General features: G+C 42.2%; 2 protein-coding genes across 2 annotated transcripts; both read left to right on the top strand.

Annotated features, from left to right (window-relative positions):
• Positions 1-3,663: 3,663 nt before the first annotated feature.
• Positions 3,664-4,626, top strand: LOC129494421 (olfactory receptor 4D9). Its single transcript, XM_055301325.1, has one exon. The coding sequence runs from the start codon at positions 3,691-3,693 to the stop codon at positions 4,624-4,626; it is 936 nt and encodes a 311-aa protein (XP_055157300.1). The 5' UTR covers positions 3,664-3,690.
• A 9,349-nt stretch (positions 4,627-13,975) lies between these two features.
• On the top strand, positions 13,976-14,911 carry LOC129494422 (olfactory receptor 4D9-like). The gene has a single exon (XM_055301326.1). The coding sequence runs from the start codon at positions 13,976-13,978 to the stop codon at positions 14,909-14,911; it is 936 nt and encodes a 311-aa protein (XP_055157301.1).
• The last annotated feature ends 4,883 nt before the right edge of the window (positions 14,912-19,794 follow it).

Below are 19,794 nucleotides of genomic sequence, written 5' to 3'. Positions count from 1 at the left end.
ATAATATCACTAGAGGAGAGATTGCATTTTACATTTACACCAAAATGCTGGGAAGAGGACTTTGAACCAATAGCAACATGAGCCACTCTCAGACAAGCCCCCACAGATGGACCTGGCGTGTGTAAGGAAGAAGCACTCACCTGAGGCTGGAGACACTGAGTAGCCATTGGCAGAATCAGCTTCCTTAGCTGCTTTCAGTTTCCAAAACAGACATATAATCTCACCGCCTCCTTAGAAGGAGCCTGCGTATGAGGTAGGTCTTATTATCATCATGTTGCATTGTAATGGTGCAAGCTAAGAACTAACTCTAATGCCCTGTGAATCTCACATATATTTGTCAGAGTCTGGTACTATTAATAAGTAACTTGCCAAAGGCCACACCAGCTAGGAAGTGGTAAAACCCAAACTGGACGAGTGTTCCAGATGATTCACCCATGAGTACCCCAAATGCAAGTGTGGGGCAATACTGTTCAGCTGAACTCTAGACAGAGTTTACAAACATTACATGCCCAAATGGGACAGGTTTTTGTGTATGCCCCCCCCATGATTTTTTTTGCCCCCCATGACTTCATACCCCTTCACTTTTCTTTCCACTGATTCCACAAGCTACAACAGTCTTACTGTGTTAACTGTAAACTTCTTAAAGAAAGGACCAATACTTGAGTTACTTTTCCCTCAAAAAGATCATCTCAAGGGCGCCTGGGTGGCTCACTTGATTAAGCATCTGACACCTGGTAGCTCAGTGGTTAAGCATCTATCTGCCTTTGGCTCAGATCGTGATTCTGGGGTCTCAGGATCGAGTCCCACATCAGGCTCCCTGCATGGAGCCTGCTTCTCCCTCTGCCTGTGTCTCTCTGCCTCTTTCTCTGTGTCTCTCATGAATAAATAAATTAAAATCTTTTTTTAAAAAAGCATCTAGGAATTTTTATTTCAGCTCAGGTCATGATCTCAGGGTCATAAGATCGAGCCCCAGTCAGGGTCCACACTGGTCATGGAGCCTGCCTAAGATTCTCCTTCTCCCTCTCCCTCTGCCCGTCCCTCCTACCTCATGTATATGTGCTCCTTCTCTAAAAAGAAATCATCTAAATGTAATCATAATGGTTACTTTTATGTGTCTACTTGACTGGCCACAGGGTGCCCAAATTAAACATTATTTCTGAGTGTATCTCTGAGAGTGTTTCCAGATGAGATTAGTTTTTGAATCGATGGACTCAGTAGAGCAGATGAATTGCCCTTACCAGTTAAGGTGGATGTCTTTCAATCTTTTGGGAGCCTGAACAGTTTGACAAAAGGTGGAGGAAGGAGAAATTTGTTCCTTTTCTACTGCCTCCCTGCTTGAGTCAGAACATCTCATCTCATCTCATCTCATCATTTATACCTTTGGTTCCCTGGTTTTCAGGCCATCAGACTAGGACTGAATCATGCCAACACTTTTCCTGGGTCTGCAGCTTACAGACCACAAATCATGGGACTTCTCAGCCTCCATAATAGTGTCAGCCAATTCTTCATAGTAATTGTCCTTTTATTTCTATGTATCTAGGTACAATATGTGCTTTACATGTACATATTATATATATATATATATATATATATATATATATATATATACACACACACACACACATTTGTATGGATTAGGAGAATCCTAATACAGTCATGGAAATGGTAGATAAGGAAGAAAATGGATATGGTAAAGAAAAACAGGACAGGAGAGAGAAAGAAGACTGGGAGGGAGGGAGAAGACAAGAGCACAGAAAGTTCTTAGGCTTGTTGCAGTGATTTTTTGAGCAGATCTGAAATCTATTAACTCAGCATTCCAGGATCCAAAAGAAAGATTCTAGAGTGGCTTGCTGTCATCCATTAAAATATGTTTCTGCATTCCAGGTGGATGACACTCCACTCTGAAATGATTTCCCCACCTTCTAGCCATGGTGAGTACAGTGAGGGGGAATTCTTAGTTCTGGGATCCTGGAAACCTGAAGTCTCCTGCAATCATTATTCTGAACATTTATTCTTGTCATTCCATGTCATACTAAACCCCCAAGACAGGGAGACTGAGATGAATCAGAACAAATAATAATAGAATGGGGAGAGAGCTCTTATGTTTCAATGGAAGCAAAAAGGAGAGTACTACTACAGGGAGAGCTGTGGCCAGTTAAGGATTTTTTTTCCTAAGATTAGAAGAACAAAATAAAAAAGAAATGCAGAAATTAAAACAGAATCAGAGAAAGAACTATAGGGCAGCCTGCATAACACAAGGATTTGAGAGGACCTAAAGTCCCTAAGGCAGAAAAAAATAAAAGGCAACTCTCAGGTTGTAGCTTACAACTACAAAGCTCTAAAAGTAACCATTAGGAAAATGAGTAGTCCATTTAATGTCACTTTCAATGAAATTCATTCTTTAGGCACAAGATTAAAATGTTATAATCACCACATATTTATTATTTTTTTACATTTTATGGAAGTACCAATGTGCATACATACAAAAAATGCCCATGAGGGTACGGCTCAATGAATTTTCACACATGATGAATATGCTTTTAACAATCACCTTGATCAAGAAACAGAGAGAGCATCATCAACATCTCAAAAACCTCCCTCGTTTCCTTTAGTTTTGTATCTTTTTGTCCTTTGTATGAACAAAATAAGAGAGTGTGCACTCATTTGTGCCTGGATTATTTGGCTCAATGTTATAAACATAACGAGGTTCATTTATACTATTCCACATTCTGTAGATCATTCCCACTGAGGTACCGTGTGGATTTGACATGATTTATCTTTCCTGCTGTTAATGGGTATTTGTGTCATTCTCCAGTTTGGAGCAATTACAAAAGAGCTGCTATGAACATTTAAGATATGTCTTGTGGTGGATGGGACACATGTACAGATTTCCTAGGAGTGGAATATATATATATATATATATCCATCCTGTGTGATACGTATACAGCATTAGCAGATATAACCCAATAGCAAAGTGGCTGGGCCAATTTCACACACCCTCCCACAGTGTGTGAGGGTTCCAGTTGTCCCACATCTTCACTATCTCTTGGTATTTCTCATCAACTTAGCCACATTCATGTGTATGTAGTAGTTTCTTCCTGTAATTTTAATTTGCATTTCCCTGATAACTAATTACATTGAATTGGTATTTGGATATTCTCTTTTGTGCAGTTTTGGTTCATGTCTTTGCCACTTTCTGATTCAGTTGTCATCTCTTTCTTTTACTGATTTGTAGTTTTTTATTTATTCTGGACACGAATATTTTTTCAGATATATATATTGTAAATACCTTATCCCATTTGTGAGTTATCTTTTAATTCTTGTGATGATATATTTTGTGAACAAAATTATTCATGTAGTTGAATTCATGTTTATTATTTATTATTTTAAGTGTCAGGTTGTATAGTGAAAGTACAATTGAATAAATTCACAGACCTGTCACCTGTATTTCAGTGTCCACAGTGATAGAACCTATCTGCTTGGATAACTGAGTCAAAAACCCAGATAATTTTTCACCTACCGGTGGCATGCTGAATTGCAGGCACAGCGCACGCATAGAAAAAGAGCTTCCTCCCAAGGCAAACACCATAACTCAAGGCACGGAAAAGACAACAGTAGATTTTATAACACATTCTTTAACTGCTTTGTTATTTCTTCCAAAGATATACTTGAAAAAGGATCTGTGACCCAATGGATCAGGGAAATTATACGAGAGTGAAAGAATTTCTTTTCCTGGGTATTACTCAGTCTCGAGAGCTGAGCTGGGTCTTGTTTGTCTTCTTGTTTACGGTGTATATGACAACTCTGCTGGGAAACCTCCTCATCATGGTCACTGTGACCTTTGAGTCTCACCTTCATACCCCCATGTACTTCTTGCTCCGCAACCTCTCTGTCTTGGACATCTGCTTCTCCTCCATCACTGCTCCCAAGGTCCTAGTTGATCTTCTATCAAAAAGAAAAACCATCTCCTTCAATGGCTGTGTCACTCAAATGTTTTTCTTCCACCTTCTGGGAGGAGCAGATGTTTTTTCTCTCTCTGTGATGGCCTTTGATCGCTACGTGGCCATCTCAAGACCCCTTCACTATATGACAATCATGAGTAAGGAACGATGTACTAGCCTGGTGCTGGCCTCCTGGGTGGGGGGCTTTGTTCACTCCATCGTGCAGATTTCCCTGTTGCTTCCACTCCCCTTCTGTGGACCCAATGTTCTTGACACTTTCTACTGCGATGTCCCCCAGGTCCTCAAACTCGCCTGTACAGACACCATCTCTCTGGAGATCCTGATGATTTCTAATAATGGATTAGTCAGTTGGCTTATTTTCTTCTTTCTCCTCATATCTTACACGGTCATTCTGATGATGCTGAGGTCTCATGCTGGGGAGGGAAGGAGGAAAGCCATCTCCACCTGCACCTCCCACATCACTGTGGTAACCCTGCACTTTGTGCCCTGTATCTATGTCTATGCCCGGCCCTTTACTGCCCTCCCCACAGATAAAGCCATCTCTGTCACCTTCACAGTCATCTCCCCTTTGCTCAATCCTATGATCTACACCCTGAGGAACCAGGAAATGAAGTCAGCCATGAGGAGATTAAAGAAACGACTAGGGCATTCAGAAAGGATTTAAATTCTTTGAGAATGAAATAGCCCCAAAGAGGTAAATATAGCCATTAAATTTCACTTTCTCAAAATGGGAAGAGATCACTTTAATGCCAAAAACAAAGAGGCATCTATGGATGTCACAGAGTCCTTGAAGAAGTTGGTTCTGTAATATAGTATGTGCTAAGGACCTATAGGTGACACTGCTCTAAGGTGAAGCTCATTAATCACTTCCATTACTTACTTTCAATTATTCATTCTGCAAATATTTTACAGAGCATGCATTATATGCCTGACAGTGCTAGGATTCAGATTGCTGCAAAAAGATTAAATACAGTCACTTCCCTAGAGCCATACCCCAAAATGTTCTAATAACGATATGAGCAAAAGTGCTGTGGAAATATGGTAGGCACTTTACCTAAGAGCTTCAAAAGGCACTTTACAGTGAGTAGATCTTTTCAAGGGGAAAAGACGGAAAAAAAAAAAAGGAAAGAAACTAGTATTACAAATGGAGAGAATGGTGTAAGAACATGCCACGTTGCACAAGTGCAATGGTGAGCTCAATGTAGCCATGAAGTAGCGCACTCATGGACTGAATACCACCAGTTAACATTTATAAGGAAAGTCAGGAAAGCAGAACTCCATTTGTGGCCTCTTAAGAAATTCAAATCCATGATTTCTATTGGGAAGAGAAAATCTTCAAATCACTTTGAGGCCATAGTTTCCCCCTAGACAGAAAGAGGTAATGTGGTGAGTGGGAGCGTTCATCAAGAAATAACAGAGATGGGTAAAGGCTGCAGACAGCTCACCTGGATCTGTGCAAGGCTTAAGCAAATAGAGATGCTAAGCACTCCCCTGGGAGAAAAACTGACTCCTCATTGCATAGTAGGATTATCCCAATCACAGATGAGTCAGCCCCAAACTCTTCATTGTATCTGGATATATGGACCCCACAACTCTTTAACACTTTCCACTCTGTCCATTAAAAGGTAAAGGAAGGGTCATAAAAAGCATGAAGGTTTAATCATTGGATTTGGGAATTTGCTAGTCTTTGCAGTGAAAGGGATGAGAATGACACTAGGAGGTTTACCTAGTAATCCAACTGATGTTTTGCTGGTATCTATTGATTTTATTAGACTGTGTTCCTCTTCATGATAAAGCTCAAGCCACAGAAGCTGGCACTCATTTGTTAATCAAAGTAGATCAAACACTGTGACAAAAACATCCAAAACCAAAGAACTTAATGAGCAGAGTAAAAATTTATTTCCTGCTCGTAGCATGGCCCAACGCTGGTCTTTAGAAAGGGCTGTTCCATGCAGGTTTCTTCCACCTTTAGGTCCACGTTTTTCAAGGTCCTTAGAATCTCTCCATTCATCCAGCAAATGGAGAAAGAAAGAGAGGATTAAGAATCATGGAGATGGGGGTGCACCTGGGCGGCTCAGTTGGTTGAGTGTCTGACTCTTGGTTTCAGCTGGGGTTGTGATCTCAGAGTCATGAGATTGAGCCCCACTCAGGGCTTCATGCTCAGCAGGGATTCTGCTTCCCCTCCCTCTCTCTCCCTCTGCCCTTCCCCCTACTCATGCACACGTGTGATCTCTCTCTCTCTCTCTCAAATAAATAAATAAATCTTTTTTAAAAAATTTAGAGAATTATGGGGAGAGGGGAAGGGCCATTATTGGCCAATCCTGGAAGTGGTATGTTCCACGTCTGATCACATTCCATTGGCCAGCCCTTGTTCATATAATCCCAATTTACTGCAAGGGAATCTGGAGAATGTAATCTACTTCTATTCCCAGAAAGAAAAGGAGAACATGAAAAATTGTGAACTCTAATGATCTCTTCTACATCTATGGTTCGTTGCTAAGAAATCACAACTGGATGAGATTACAAAGACTAAGACTTTGTCTCTAAAGGATTCTCTTAATGTATAGATGTGCTGGAAATACTGCTGGACCCTTGGAATGCACAGAAAACCAAACTGAAATGGAGGAAATTTGTGGAAAGGAAATTTAAAGGAAGGGGAAGGTGATCAAGGTAATAGTGGGAGTTAGAGTGACAGTAAACTGGAAGGTCAGATCCCAAAAGATAAAACGCTGGAGTAAAGTGCCCAAAAAAGATTGGCCTGGTAGACACCCTTTATAGAAGACAACCCTCACTTACCCCTGTAGTTGCCGTCGGATAATTGTAAACAACTTTTATTAATCCAGAAGCTCCTACAGAGATGAGTATCTTTTTTCTTTGTTGATTGTCCTTTCCTATATTCTGTTCTATTCCCACCACTCAAAATATGTTCTGAATCATTTTCCAATATTAGACATATTTCCCCAAGCATTAAAATTCCAATAAAGGCATAAATTTGTCTTTGGCTAGATCCATCTGCAGACCAAGTGACCATTTACTACTTGGCTCCATCTTTGCTTTGGTATCATTGTTCTCCAGATTTTAGGTACTTTTCACAATGACACCTTTTTTTTTTTCCTACCTCTATATTGACTCTACCTTGAGCAAAACCTTTGACTGGGTGTAATTTCAGGTAACCAAAGATGTGTACAATCAGAGTTTGTGTTCCCAGATGACAGCAACCCAGCAAAAGGTGCCCATGAAGCTGCCTCGGACTGTTTACACATGCAAAACAACCCGATCACACACAGTGAGGAAAAGCATTTGAATTCAAGAAAACAGCATTAAATTTATTTCCTTGCAATATGACATTACATAATTACTAGGATTAATCTATTTTTCTCCAGGTAGAGACATGTCCTTAGGTAACTATTATATATAAACTGATTCTATCCTACGCAGGTCATGTATACTTGGTCCTACCACCTGTGACTTTTTTCTATATAAGGAAGGTTGATTTTAAATTTCCACAGTATTTTTTAAACAAATAAACATATCTATATATACAAACCAGTTGGTTTAGGAGTGATCCTGCCATTGTGGACCTCTTTGAGAAACTCAAACTCTTTCAAGTTTGGAAGAGTTGTCAACATAGCTCTTATTCAATAAAGAAGACTATTAGTTCAGTACTGTTAGTAATCTATTACTCCAAAACTTAGTGGCTTAAAACAACACATTTTTGTATGTTGGGAACCAGGCATGGCTTAACTAAGTCTTCTGCTTCAGGGTCTCTCACAAGATGACAATCAATGTGTCAGCTGAGAGCTGTTGTCTCATCTCAAGGCTCAACTAGGGAAGGATCTGCTTCCAACTTCACTCACATGATTGCTGGCCAGAACCATGAGCTATTGGACTGAGGGCTTCAGTTCCCTACTGGCTGCTGCTGGAGGCCAACCTCAGATCCTTGCCATGTGAACCTCTCCAGCATGGCAGCTTCCTTCATCAGAGTGAGAAATCAAGGCAAAAGAATGTGCAGCAAAATAGAAGTCAGTCTTTTATAGCCTAATCTTGGAAGTGACATCCTATCACTTTTGCTGTACTCTATTCATTAGAAGCAAGTCACTAAATTCAGTTCACACACAAAAGGAGGGGATTGCACAGGAGCATAAATATCAGGTCCAGGACGGGCAAGTTCTAGAAGTAAATTATGAACAATTATTGCAAATCATGAAAGAAACCTAAAATTAATTTGTTCAGAGAAGGCTACAAAGGACAAAAAAAAATGGGTAGTAAGAAATGTCCAAGGCAATTCAGATGTATTGGGCCCTTATGACAAGCAGAATAATAGTGCCAGAGACAGCAAGAGAATTATTTATTAATAATAATGATCAGATCAAAATATCAGGCTAGATCAACTTTTTTATTTGTTTTAAAATTTTAAGTATTTAAGTAATCTTTATACAATGCAAGGCTCAAACTCATGACCCCAAGATCAAGAATTGCATGCTCCTCTGACTGAGCCAACCAGGCACATCTCGGATCAACTTTTTTAAAAGATTTTATTTTTAAGTAATCCCTACACCCAACATGAGGCTTTAACTCACAACCCCAAGATCAAGAGTCACATGCTTTACCAACTGAACCAGCCAGGACCTGCTACTATAGACATTTTAAGTTGGAGGTATGCAATAGTCAAGTGAGACCATCCTTAGATCTATGGTGAGAGACAAGGTTTCAAAAATGATACAGGGAACGAGATGAGGAGCAACCTGCAACTCTCCGCTTTCAGGACCTGGAATCATAGGGCCTGGAACATGGTAGATGTTCAAAAAATACTTTGCAATTGGATATTTGATGAATGATAGTACCAACATATCTTCTATCTGCTTATATTCCCTCTTGGTATGAGAAGTTTGGTGGTAAACAAGGAGGAAATGCATTTCCAAACTTTATGATGATTCTGATGATGCATATCAATAGGACAACAAGCAAACCATCTGCCTAGAAAGAAAAAATTGGAATGGTCTGAAACACACTCTACCGGGAGTTCTGTTCATTTTCCCTGAGTTCCTACATCTTAAAGAGGAAGACTCCTGTTTGTCCCCTTTCAGGCAAAGATATTTGGGCTCTAAGCCCAAGGTCTAGGAGGATTCACCTCCTCTCCTACATTAGGAAAACTACAAAGCCAAAGTGTGTGTGTTTGCACACATCCTCCACTGCATGACTTCTTAATAACACTCAAGGGAGCTTCATCCCAAAAGGAAAGTCTGGCTACTCGAGTGAGCAGTCACAGCCAAAAATAATTCCCTTTGGTGAGCTTCTATGGGTCTGAGGCTGAAAGACTGGTATTCATGTCAGGGACACCACAGAGCAGCGTGATAGGACTGTGGTGGGAAGATGCGGAGGCAATTCTTGGAACTTCCCTTTGCCTCTGACAGTAGGAAAGAAGAAACTGACCCAACCCATCCTCAGATGCACGTCTGCCTTAAAGGAGAATATTCCTTGATAACCAGTGTCTCCTAAGGTCAGTATATGCAACCAAATGGCCAGCTCTACTTCTCAGGTAGGGACTTGAGTTTGGGACCTTTAATGAGGTAATTCTGTTATGAGGGCTCTTTGGTGTGTGCTCATATATCTATCTGACTGTGAGTCTGTGCATGTGTGCCCAGGCACAGCCAAGTTTGAAACATCACCAAGAATTACAGAAGTGTTCTGAATACTGATAATTATGTATATGAAAGCTAGAAGTCATGCTAAGAAGGGGAACTCATTCTTCAACATTAGGAAGGTGACTTGAAGAGCATACCGGGAAATCAGGTTGCAAAGAGATGGGGTGACACCTGCGTGCTGGGCAGTTAGGCTGGGGTTTCCCTCAGCTGAGGATTCTGTGAAGCTCAACAAGCCTGTCTACCCAGACATGTTTCTGAAGAAGTGCTCAGGATCTTGAGTTTGTTCTGGCCAGAAACAAAACCAAAGGCCAACTCATAAACGATACTTGCCTGTTTTCTTTCTTTTTTGTTCCAAACAGACACGTTGATACACAAGGACTCTCTTTTAGCCTCTGTGTTTTACTTTCCTAGTTGCACATCCCTTTTGCGCCCAGAAGAGCACCATTTTGGGTCTTTCTTGGTGGTCTTGGTGACTTGGTCACATTCGTGACTAATTTCTGCATAGAACCCCATCCACATGAGTTTCAAAGCCCATTCTCTCGACCCCTATGACAAATGGCCCCTGGGAATTCTTGATGTCAACCATTTTTCTAACCACCACCCATCACCTTAGAGTTAAATATCAAGAAACAACCTGAGGTTTATTGAGATTTGACTGCTGGTAGGCAATGAGCAGTACCCAGGCTTGACTAGTCATAAGGCAATTGAGGCAATATTATTTAAACCAATTCAGCATTCAAGCTCCAAAGGTCTAGAAATCGCCCACATCAATGAGTCCCCTTAACATTGCTCTGTGCCATGCAGACCTCGCCTACTTTCAAAAGGACTGAAGGCAGCAAATGCTCCTATTTCACTGATGAAAAGACTGACCTCCGGGGGTTTCCTGTCTTCAAAGATTCCACCGTTTCTCTGTGAAGGCACCAGAGCTCCTGTCCCCCAAGCTGGCGTCTTTCCTCTGCACCATAGAGCTTCCTGCCACCATTCAAAATACAAACAAAACAAAATCCTCCGTGCATTATCTAACACGCTGCATGTGTTCTGATCATTTTATCTCTAAAATTTTTTTTAATCTTTACTCAGAAGGAAATGTCTGACCCCTTTAAAAATGAAAAAGGTTTGAAGGCAATGAAACTGTCTGAGAGTGATGGATGGGGCCACAGATCAGTGGCAGGAAGCCTAGACCATTAACTTCTGTGGCTTGGGCTTCAAAGGAAAGAGAAGGTGAAGCTGGTGAGGAGGATGTTCTGTCGCAAAGAGAAAATGAGCAAGCGAGTACAGAGCGGTCAGAGGGCCCTGCAGAGCCTGGCAGGCCCGCGCTGGCTTCCAGTGAGGACCCAACACGGAGGGAGGGAGTGCCAGTGACACGAAAGGGTATCCGCCCCGATATTCCTTCCACCGGGGACAAGGACTGTCCAGTAAGTGCTGGCAGAGGGCAAGGGGAGTTGCATCATGATTTTAACAGAGAGAACCAGGCCCTGAGCAGAGGAGAGTATCCCAGGAGATGGCAAGAGGGCTGGTCAGCCTCACAGAGACCAGGCCTGCTCTGGTCGCTGCTGGCCGGCCATCAGGGAAGTCAGGCTTCGGGGGACCTCACACACAGACAGAGAGACAGGGGCCGTCCTGCCCGGTGATTACGTTCTGGGGAACAGTTCTCAGGAAAAACTGCATTGAGAAAAACTACATTGCAAGAAATCCATGTGCACCACTGCAAGCCCTTTTTAGTAAGTGCACCGAGAAAGGGCGCTCAGGGGCCTAGGGCATGTGTGCCCTGCAGCACAGCAAATGCTCCTGGCACTCTGGGCTCCCAGGCTGGCATCTTAACGGGGGGCTGGGGCCATCCTAGGGACACGTTCCTCTGCTCCCAGGGCCCTGATAGACGTGGGTCCTGTCTCAGTGCAGAGCTCTGGGCAGAGTCATTCTGCACCAAGAGTTCCACAGCTCTCTAGGGCACGGGAGGCTTTTGGGGGGCAGATGAAATGTTCCTTATCCTGATTGTACGGATGGCTTCCAGGTCTGTGTATACGTCAAAAGGCATCACCTTGTGCCCTTAAATGTATGCACCTTCTCACATGCAAGTTACACTGTAACAAACCTGATTTTCTTTTTCCTTTTAAGAGAAATAGCTTTTTTTTTTAAGAGAAAGAGTTGCAAAGGGAGATTTTATTGTAAACGGTTGATAAAATCGCAAAAGCCAGATGCCTGTCACCAACCACCCAAAGCAGTACTTATTGTAGATGTTCTCTTTACTACAACAGGCTGGGAAGCAAGAGGAAAGCATTGAATTCGCATTTACAGAAAGTGAAGCTTGGTAATAAAAGATTTTCCAAAAATGTGTTTCTTTACAAAATGTAAATGTTCTCAAGTTTGATCTGCTTTTTAAGAAACTAATAGATTTTAGTTCTTAGAGCAGTTTAGGTTTACAGAAACATTAAACAGGGAAGCACAGAGAGCTCCGCACATTCCCTATTCCCAGCAGTTTCTCCATTAATTAACACCTTGCATGCGTGTGTGCTACATTCATCAACAACGGAGGGACCAAGCTGGATACGTTTATTGACTAAAGTCCTTAGTATGCATCAGTGTTCAGTCTGAGTGTTGTGCATTCTGTAGATTTGACAGATGCATAATGCCACGTATCCATGATTTAAAAATCCCCAAATGTCCCCTATGCCTCCCCTTCTCATCCCTCCCTACCTGCACACCCCAACCCCTGGCAACCACTAATCTTTCTACTACAATTTGGCCTTTTCCAGAATGACATAGAGTTGGAGTCATACAGTGTGTACCTTTTCAGATGACCTTCTTTCACTTAGCAATATGCATTTAAGGACCCTCTTTGTATTCTCATCATGGCCTCGATAGCTCATTTCTTTTTATAACTGAATGATATTCCATTGTATGGAATGTATCTGCTTTTTAAATGCTGCATTTGATCATTGTTGCAATTATTTCAAAAAACTCTCTTTTATAGGAAAAGTGTAACAGCATCTCCCAGATAATGTTGTAGAGAAGACTGGCCCTGCAAAATGCCAGGAGCTTCTATATGAGGGAACATGTAGTCTGTGGGGACTCAGATTTAAGAATGAAACAAGTCCATTCAAACTTCACAACCTTATGACACAAACATGATTATACCCACTTCTACTGATGAGACACAAGCTCAGAGTCATCTACTAATTGAGCCACTTGCTCAATTAATACTGAATTTATATTCAAATTCAGATCTACTGGTTCCAAAATCTGTGCTTTTTGCGCAAAACTGAAACCTCTACAAATAGTGAGATGAGGGGAAGTGCCATGCAAATGTAGGTGATGCGAAGGGAGGGAGCCCAAGAAAAGACAGCCATTTGTCTGGTGTGCTGGGCGATGAAGTGTTTGCCAAGAGCATCACCCAGAGCAGGGACGATAGCTACCACTTGCCAAGTCCCATGGACAAAAGAGAACAAGACACCAAAGAGAAGAAAAACTGAGAACAAAAGCAGCATATGCTCGAACTGTGTTAGCTACTGCAAACCTGTTTGTCCTTGGGGGGGTGGGCACACAGGAAACGGCTTTTTCTGACCTTACCTCAGTGCTGATCATCGAGTACCATGAAATTTTGCACAGACTATGCCCAACAGATTGTCTGCTGTGGAAGATGATGAGAGAAGCCTCTCTAAGCTTCCATGAGAGCCACAGGCTGTGTTTTACACCTTTCCCCTGTGTGTTTCCCACTTCCTAATGATTAGATACAGGAGTATTTGTTGCAAAACAAAACTATTCTCCTCACTTTTCAGACCATCTAGTGACTTTTCAAGAGGGGATATAGAATATGTAAAATTATGCAAGTGTAAAAAAAATCTTTATTTAAATTTAATTAGCCAACATTAAGTACACACTTAGTTTCAGATGTAGTGTTCAATGATTTATCAGTTGCGTTGGACTCCCAGTGCTCATCACATCATGTGCCCCTTAATGCCCATCACCCAGTTACCCCATTCACCCCCACCACCCCTCCTTCAACCCTCAATTTGTTTCCTAGAGTTAAGAGTCTCTCATAGTTTTTCTCCCTCTCTGATGACTTTCCATTCCGTTTTACTTCCCTTCCCTTATGATCCTCTAAGATTTTAATAGCATACTGATTTAGGTGCTTCGATTAAGCATCCATTGGAAACCCACTCTTTGGTTTGCTCTGAAAGAACTCAAAAAACACCACTACTGGGGATAACTCACTGAATTGCAGGCATCCTTCCCCAAAAGGAAAATAATTGTAAAAATAACCCCCGAGACACTCCAGTCCTATAACTCACGTTCCTTTTGTTTTTAATGATATACTTTCTATCTTCTATTTTCTCCCCCAGGTAGTTGAAGGAGAAAACACATGACACAATGGAGCAGGGAAATTATACGAGAGTGAAAGAATTTATTTTTCAAGGACTGACCCAGTCTCGAGAGCTGAGCTTGGTCTTATTTCTTTTTTTATTCTTGGTGTACACATCAACTGTGATGGGAAACCTCCTCATCATGGTCACTGTGACCTGTGAGTCCCGCCTTCACACCCCCATGTACTTCCTGCTCCGCAACCTCTCAGTCTTGGACATCTGCTTCTCCTCCATCACTGCTCCCAAGGTCCTCGTGGACCTTCTGTCAAGGACAAAGACCATCTCCTTCAATGGTTGCATCACTCAGATGTTCTTCTTCCACCTTCTCGGTGGGGCAGACATTTTTTCTCTCTCTGTGATGGCCTTTGACCGCTACATGGCCATCTCCAAGCCCTTGCACTACGTGACCATCATGAGTAGGGGGCGATGCACTGCCCTCATTGTGGCCTCCTGGGTGGGGGGCTTTGTTCACTCCATCGTGCAGATTTCCCTGTTGCTGCCCCTCCCCTTCTGTGGGCCTAATGTTGTTGATGGCTTCTACTGCGATGTCCCCCAGGTCCTCAAACTTGCCTGCACTGACACCTTGGTTCTTGAGGTCTTAATGATATCCAATAATGGCTTAATCTCTACACTATGGTTTGTCTTCCTCCTCGTGTCCTACACAGTCATTCTGACGATGCTGAGGTCTCATGCTGGGGAGGGCAGGAGGAAAGCCATCTCCACCTGCACTTCCCACATCACTGTGGTGACCCTTCACTTTGTGCCCTGTATCTATGTCTATGCCCGGCCCTTCACTGCCCTCCCCATGGACAGAGCTGTCTCCATCACCTTCACAGTCATCATCCCTGTTCTGAACCCCATGATCTACACCCTGAGGAACCAGGAGATGAAGTCAGCCATGAGGAGACTGAAGAGAAGACTTGGACCTTCTAAAAAAAAATAGATACTATGAAGTCCAGACTGAAAGTCAGAACTGAAAAGTATTTTCTCAACACAGAGTAGAAGACCCCGATCAATAGGCCATCTTGGCCAAAGTTCTCCCTTTGTCATACAGCAGTGTCCCCGAAAAGGGTGGTGGTCCAAAACAATCTTCTCTGAAAGGTTTTCTCTGAAGAGGTTGTTGACCACTAAGGGTCTCAGATCCAGAAATTGTTAGCTCTTAATAAGACTCCAAAGCTTACATGGCCCAAACACCTCAGGTGAGGTTTACAGGTGAGGAAATAAGGCCTGAGAGAAAGTTACCTCTCAGTTCTTGAGTCGTGGTTGTTGTTGCCTAATCATTAATTAGTAAAATGATATCCAGGGAACAGGAGTCCAGGCTGGAAAGCCCAGCCACCCCTCCCTTTGAGGAAATCATTTTCCATTGTGAACTGTGGAGGATCCAGGTTGCATCTTTCTAGGGAAGCCTCTGAGTTTCCTTTGCAGGAGCTGAGGTAAGTTCCATGTTTTATCCATGTTTTCCTAGCTAATCAATGGTGGAGGCAAGGCTAGCTCTGAGATATCTGAGCCTCAGTTAAGTGCATGTTTTACTACTCCTACTGCCTCATTCTGGATTTGATAGGGTCTGAAACAAGCTCATCCACAAAAATTTCTCCTCTATTGTAGTATTACAAAAGGTGCTTGCTTGTCTTTATCTGACCAAGGAGTAGATACTTTAAAGCTTCAGGCCCCTCTAAGAATTTCAACATCATTTTTCAGCCATTCATTCCCAGCCACCCTTCCAGAGGAAGGAACCCTAACCTGTATGCATTGCTAGAATGTGCCTGACTCAAGTCCACAGGGAGCAAAGGCTGAAGAATAAATGGACTTTTCATCATCTAGACCTCCTCTTTAAGAGAATAGAATGCAATATTATATTTGAGTTGGTCTCCTGGCAACCTATTAATTTGTCAAGCAAATAGATGAAATTGGTAGTCAACTAAAATTTGGATTGCATTTGGATCCCAATCTTTTCTTCCATGAAATCTCTAACGGATGCATGAAGTAAGGGAAGCAAAGAGTCACTTACATAGCCTGATTCTAAGAAAAACACAAGCAAGGGAAACCTGCTCCAAAATATAACCCATCCCAAACATCTCTATCACCACTTCATAGTCCTCCCTTGATGCTGGCCCAAAATCCCTGCCCAAAATCTCACTTATTTCATAAGTGAGACACAGTTCATGAGAGACAAGCTAGATAGAACACCACAACTTCAGAAGTTAGATATATCTCTGGAGGTCTGTGGCAATCTGCTGGTGGTGATGGTGGAGAGGGAGCAGCTCTGAGTCTATTCTCAGTGGTATCTCTATGGACTAGTCAAAGGCACCAGATGTCCTCCTAGAATAAAGGAGATGTAGAACAGGAAAGCAGCGTTGGGTGCATGTGAGGAGGTGAGTCCAAGCCCAGGCTGTCAAAGGTAGCCCGACAGACCCAGGTTTGGAAGGATGGAACATTTCAGCACAACACAGCAAGGCGGACACAATGAACAAAATTCACATTCGTTTATACCAGATCCTCGACGCATGGTGCTTTATTAAAGTGTGAAGACTTGGAAGATCTTTTGAAAATTTGCATTTGCTTCTTTGGGGTGGTTGTGACTTCCTGCCTAGAAGTAAAATCATTCACCTCACTTTTGACTTCAGCTTTGACTTTGGTATCTAATCACTGACATAACAGAAACGGCAAGAACAGTTCAAACTTCCCTTTGAACCAGAATACAGAATCACATTGTGCCCGAAGTCATATGTTCTTATCTACTCTGGATAAGAACATATGACTTCCTTGCAAAGCATTTTTCAAAACTTTCATTTAAGTATGGTGGATATACAATGTTATAATAGTTTCAGGGGCACCACCTAAGTGATTCTACAATTCTGTACATCAAGCAATGCTCACCACAAGAAGTGTCCTCACCATCTGTCACCATACAAAGTTACTACAGTATTAGTGACTCTATGGCCTACACTATACTTTTCATCTCGGTGACGTATTCACTCTATAACTGGAAGCTTGCTCATCCTCCTCCCCGCCCTTACAAATCATTTTTTATTACAAAAAAGAAATACTTTTCTTAAAAATTAAACTTTCCCTTCCTTGTATATTTTTTTTAGCATTTAGTCTTTACCTTCCAGAGGCAAAGAATGAATTGAGGATTCACAAGACAAACAAACAAACAAAAAAAAAGTATGTGCATGTCCTGTATGTACACATATGTGTGCTTACATATAGACTGCTTAGTACAAGAAAACAACATATAACATGTTTTTAATGTTAAAACACACACACACTTACTTTTAAGAGACTATTAATTGATTGTAGTGTTCTCAAAAGACTATGGTACTTTTTTTTTTAAGATTCATTTATTTACTTAAATAATTGCTACCCCCAACGTAAGGCTCATACTCACAACCTGGAAATCAAGGTCATCTGCTCTTCTGACTGAGCCAATCAGCAGCCTAAGACTATGATACTTTAGGGACGCCCAGGGAGCTCAGCTGGTTAAGTGCCAACTCTTGATTTAGGCTCAGGTCATGACCTCAGGGTTTTGAGATCAAGCCCCACATCTGGCTCCATACTGAGCACAGTTTCTGCTTGAGATTCTCTCTCTCCCTGTCCCTCTGCCCCTCCCCTGCATACTCTCTAAACAAACAAACAAACAAATAAGTAAATAAAATCTTTTTTTAAAAGATTTTTTTAACTCAAGCTTTTTTTTTAATTTTATTTATTTATTCATGAGAGACACACACACACACACACACACAGAGAGAGAGAGAGAGAGAGAGAGAGGCAGAGACACAGGCAGAGGGAGAAGCAGGATCCATGTAGGGAGTCCGACATGGGTCTCGATTCAGGGTCTCCAGGATCATGCCCTGGGCTGAAGGCTGCGCTAAACCACTGAGCCACCAGGGCTGCCCTAAATAAATAAAACCTTAAAAAAAAAAAAGACTATAGTACTTTAGAGACAAGTGGAATATATTAAACTCCCTTTCCCTTGGATCCCTGGGTGGCGCAGTGGTTTAGCGCCGGTCTTTGGCCCAGGGCGCGATCCTGGAGACCCGGGGTCGAGTCCCACGTCGGGCTCCCGGTGCATGGGGCCTGCTTCTCCCTCTACCTGTGTCTCTGCCTCTCTCTCTCTCTCTGTGACTGTCATAAATAAAATAAAAAAAAAAAATTTAAAAAAAAATAAATAAAAAAAAAATCCCTTTCCCAAGAAAATATGTTTCTTCTCCTTCAAGGTGATGAGCATGTCTTGCTTGACAACAATTTTTTAACATGTGTATTCTAATGTAAAACATTTAAGTTTTTGCTAAATTGTTCAATATCTCCCACATTGGGAAGCTGTATTCCTAAAGAAGCTCCTCTTGATTTAGGATGAGTGTCTATGAAGCAAAATGTTCTATGTTTCCTTACCCCTAAAGGGAGTCCTTCCATTTCTGTGACTCTCTCTTTGGTAATCAGAACTTAACTGAGATTCTTATTTCCCGAGATGAAGTCTCAAAACCTTTATCACATGTATTTTCTTTCCCCCAAATCTCAGATCTTTCTGAGATCCGAGTTGATCTGAGAAACAGAAACGATGTTGCACATGAACTCTTGCACAGATCAAGAGGAGCAGCTCTGTAGATGTCCCCCTGAGTTCATCCGCGGTCATCTTCAGGGCTCCACAGATAAGAGTTGGAAATCTCTGCGAGGAGCAGCCTGTGTGCTCCCCGGAGCCAGTGGTTCTGCAACCTCAGTGGGCATCGAATCACTGAGCTGTTAAGTTAAAATGCAAACATCCCAGGCACCATCTCCAGGAGATCCAAGAGTTGTCGTGGATACCAGGAATCCGCACCCACTTCTGGGCGGCCCTGGTGTGAAGGGCCTCTGTCTCACCACACGGACTGCCCCAACTCTAAGGGGTGTGATGTCATTAGTAGGTCTGCACATGCATTTTTTTTAATGAAATTGAATAGTCAAGGGGAGAATAAAAGAGCACAGAATTCTTCAAATAGTAAAATAGCATTGTTTCCTCAAAATGTTATTTCGGATATGTCCTTGAGTATAGTGATCTTGATGTAAATAAAACGTAGTTATTTGCAGATGCTTCAGTGAAAAAAGCTTGAAAACCACTGGGCAGGGCGTACTGTCTGCTTGGACTTTGTGAAGCCCCCAAGCCATCAGTTCCAGTTACCAAACCCTCAGACCCATCAATATGGAACAGCATGCCTTGAGCTCAGCTCCAGTCCCTTTCCCACCACTGCCCAATGTCAGCACGCAGGGTACAGGTGACGGGAGGAGACATGTTCTGAATCCTGAAGGTCAGTGGGCCTTTCTGAATAAACCAGGAAATTCTAGAAGGCTGAAAGTCCACAGAAGTAGGCAACGGTAGGGGTCCCAAAGGGTGGAGGGTCTCCCATCCTCCTCAGCCCCACATGCTGGACCAACCTCACAACACTGAAAAATCACTTTGCAAAAATCCCACGCCTTTGAGAAAGAACTGACATCCAAAGGCAACACGCACCTTTGCTAAAGAAATGAAAATGTGCACCAGACCATGTTAAAGCAGTTATTGTTTATATCCTTTTTAACATAGAACTTGTCAAAAGAAACATCAACCCTGAAGACCAAGACCTCAGAGGCAAGTTTGTTAAAAACTGGTACAATGGGTGACACCAGAAGTAACTGCAGAGGACACTCAACACTTCCCTTTACAGTGACATCTCCCTTCTTCATTTCCTTCTTTTTGCCTTCTTTCTTCCCTTCTTGCCTTCCTCCTCTTCCTCCATCTTCTTTTCCTTCTCTAGGCTCCCACTGTTTCTCTCTCTCTTCCCTCCCCCTCATCCTTTTATTCATGTCTGATTT

This window comes from Nyctereutes procyonoides, unplaced genomic scaffold, assembly GCF_905146905.1.
Source record: "Nyctereutes procyonoides isolate TBG_1078 unplaced genomic scaffold, NYPRO_anot_genome, whole genome shotgun sequence".
Classification (NCBI taxonomy): domain Eukaryota; kingdom Metazoa; phylum Chordata; class Mammalia; order Carnivora; family Canidae; genus Nyctereutes; species Nyctereutes procyonoides.
Note: the sequence above shows the minus strand (reverse complement) of the source record. Positions and strands in the feature narration are given on the sequence as shown.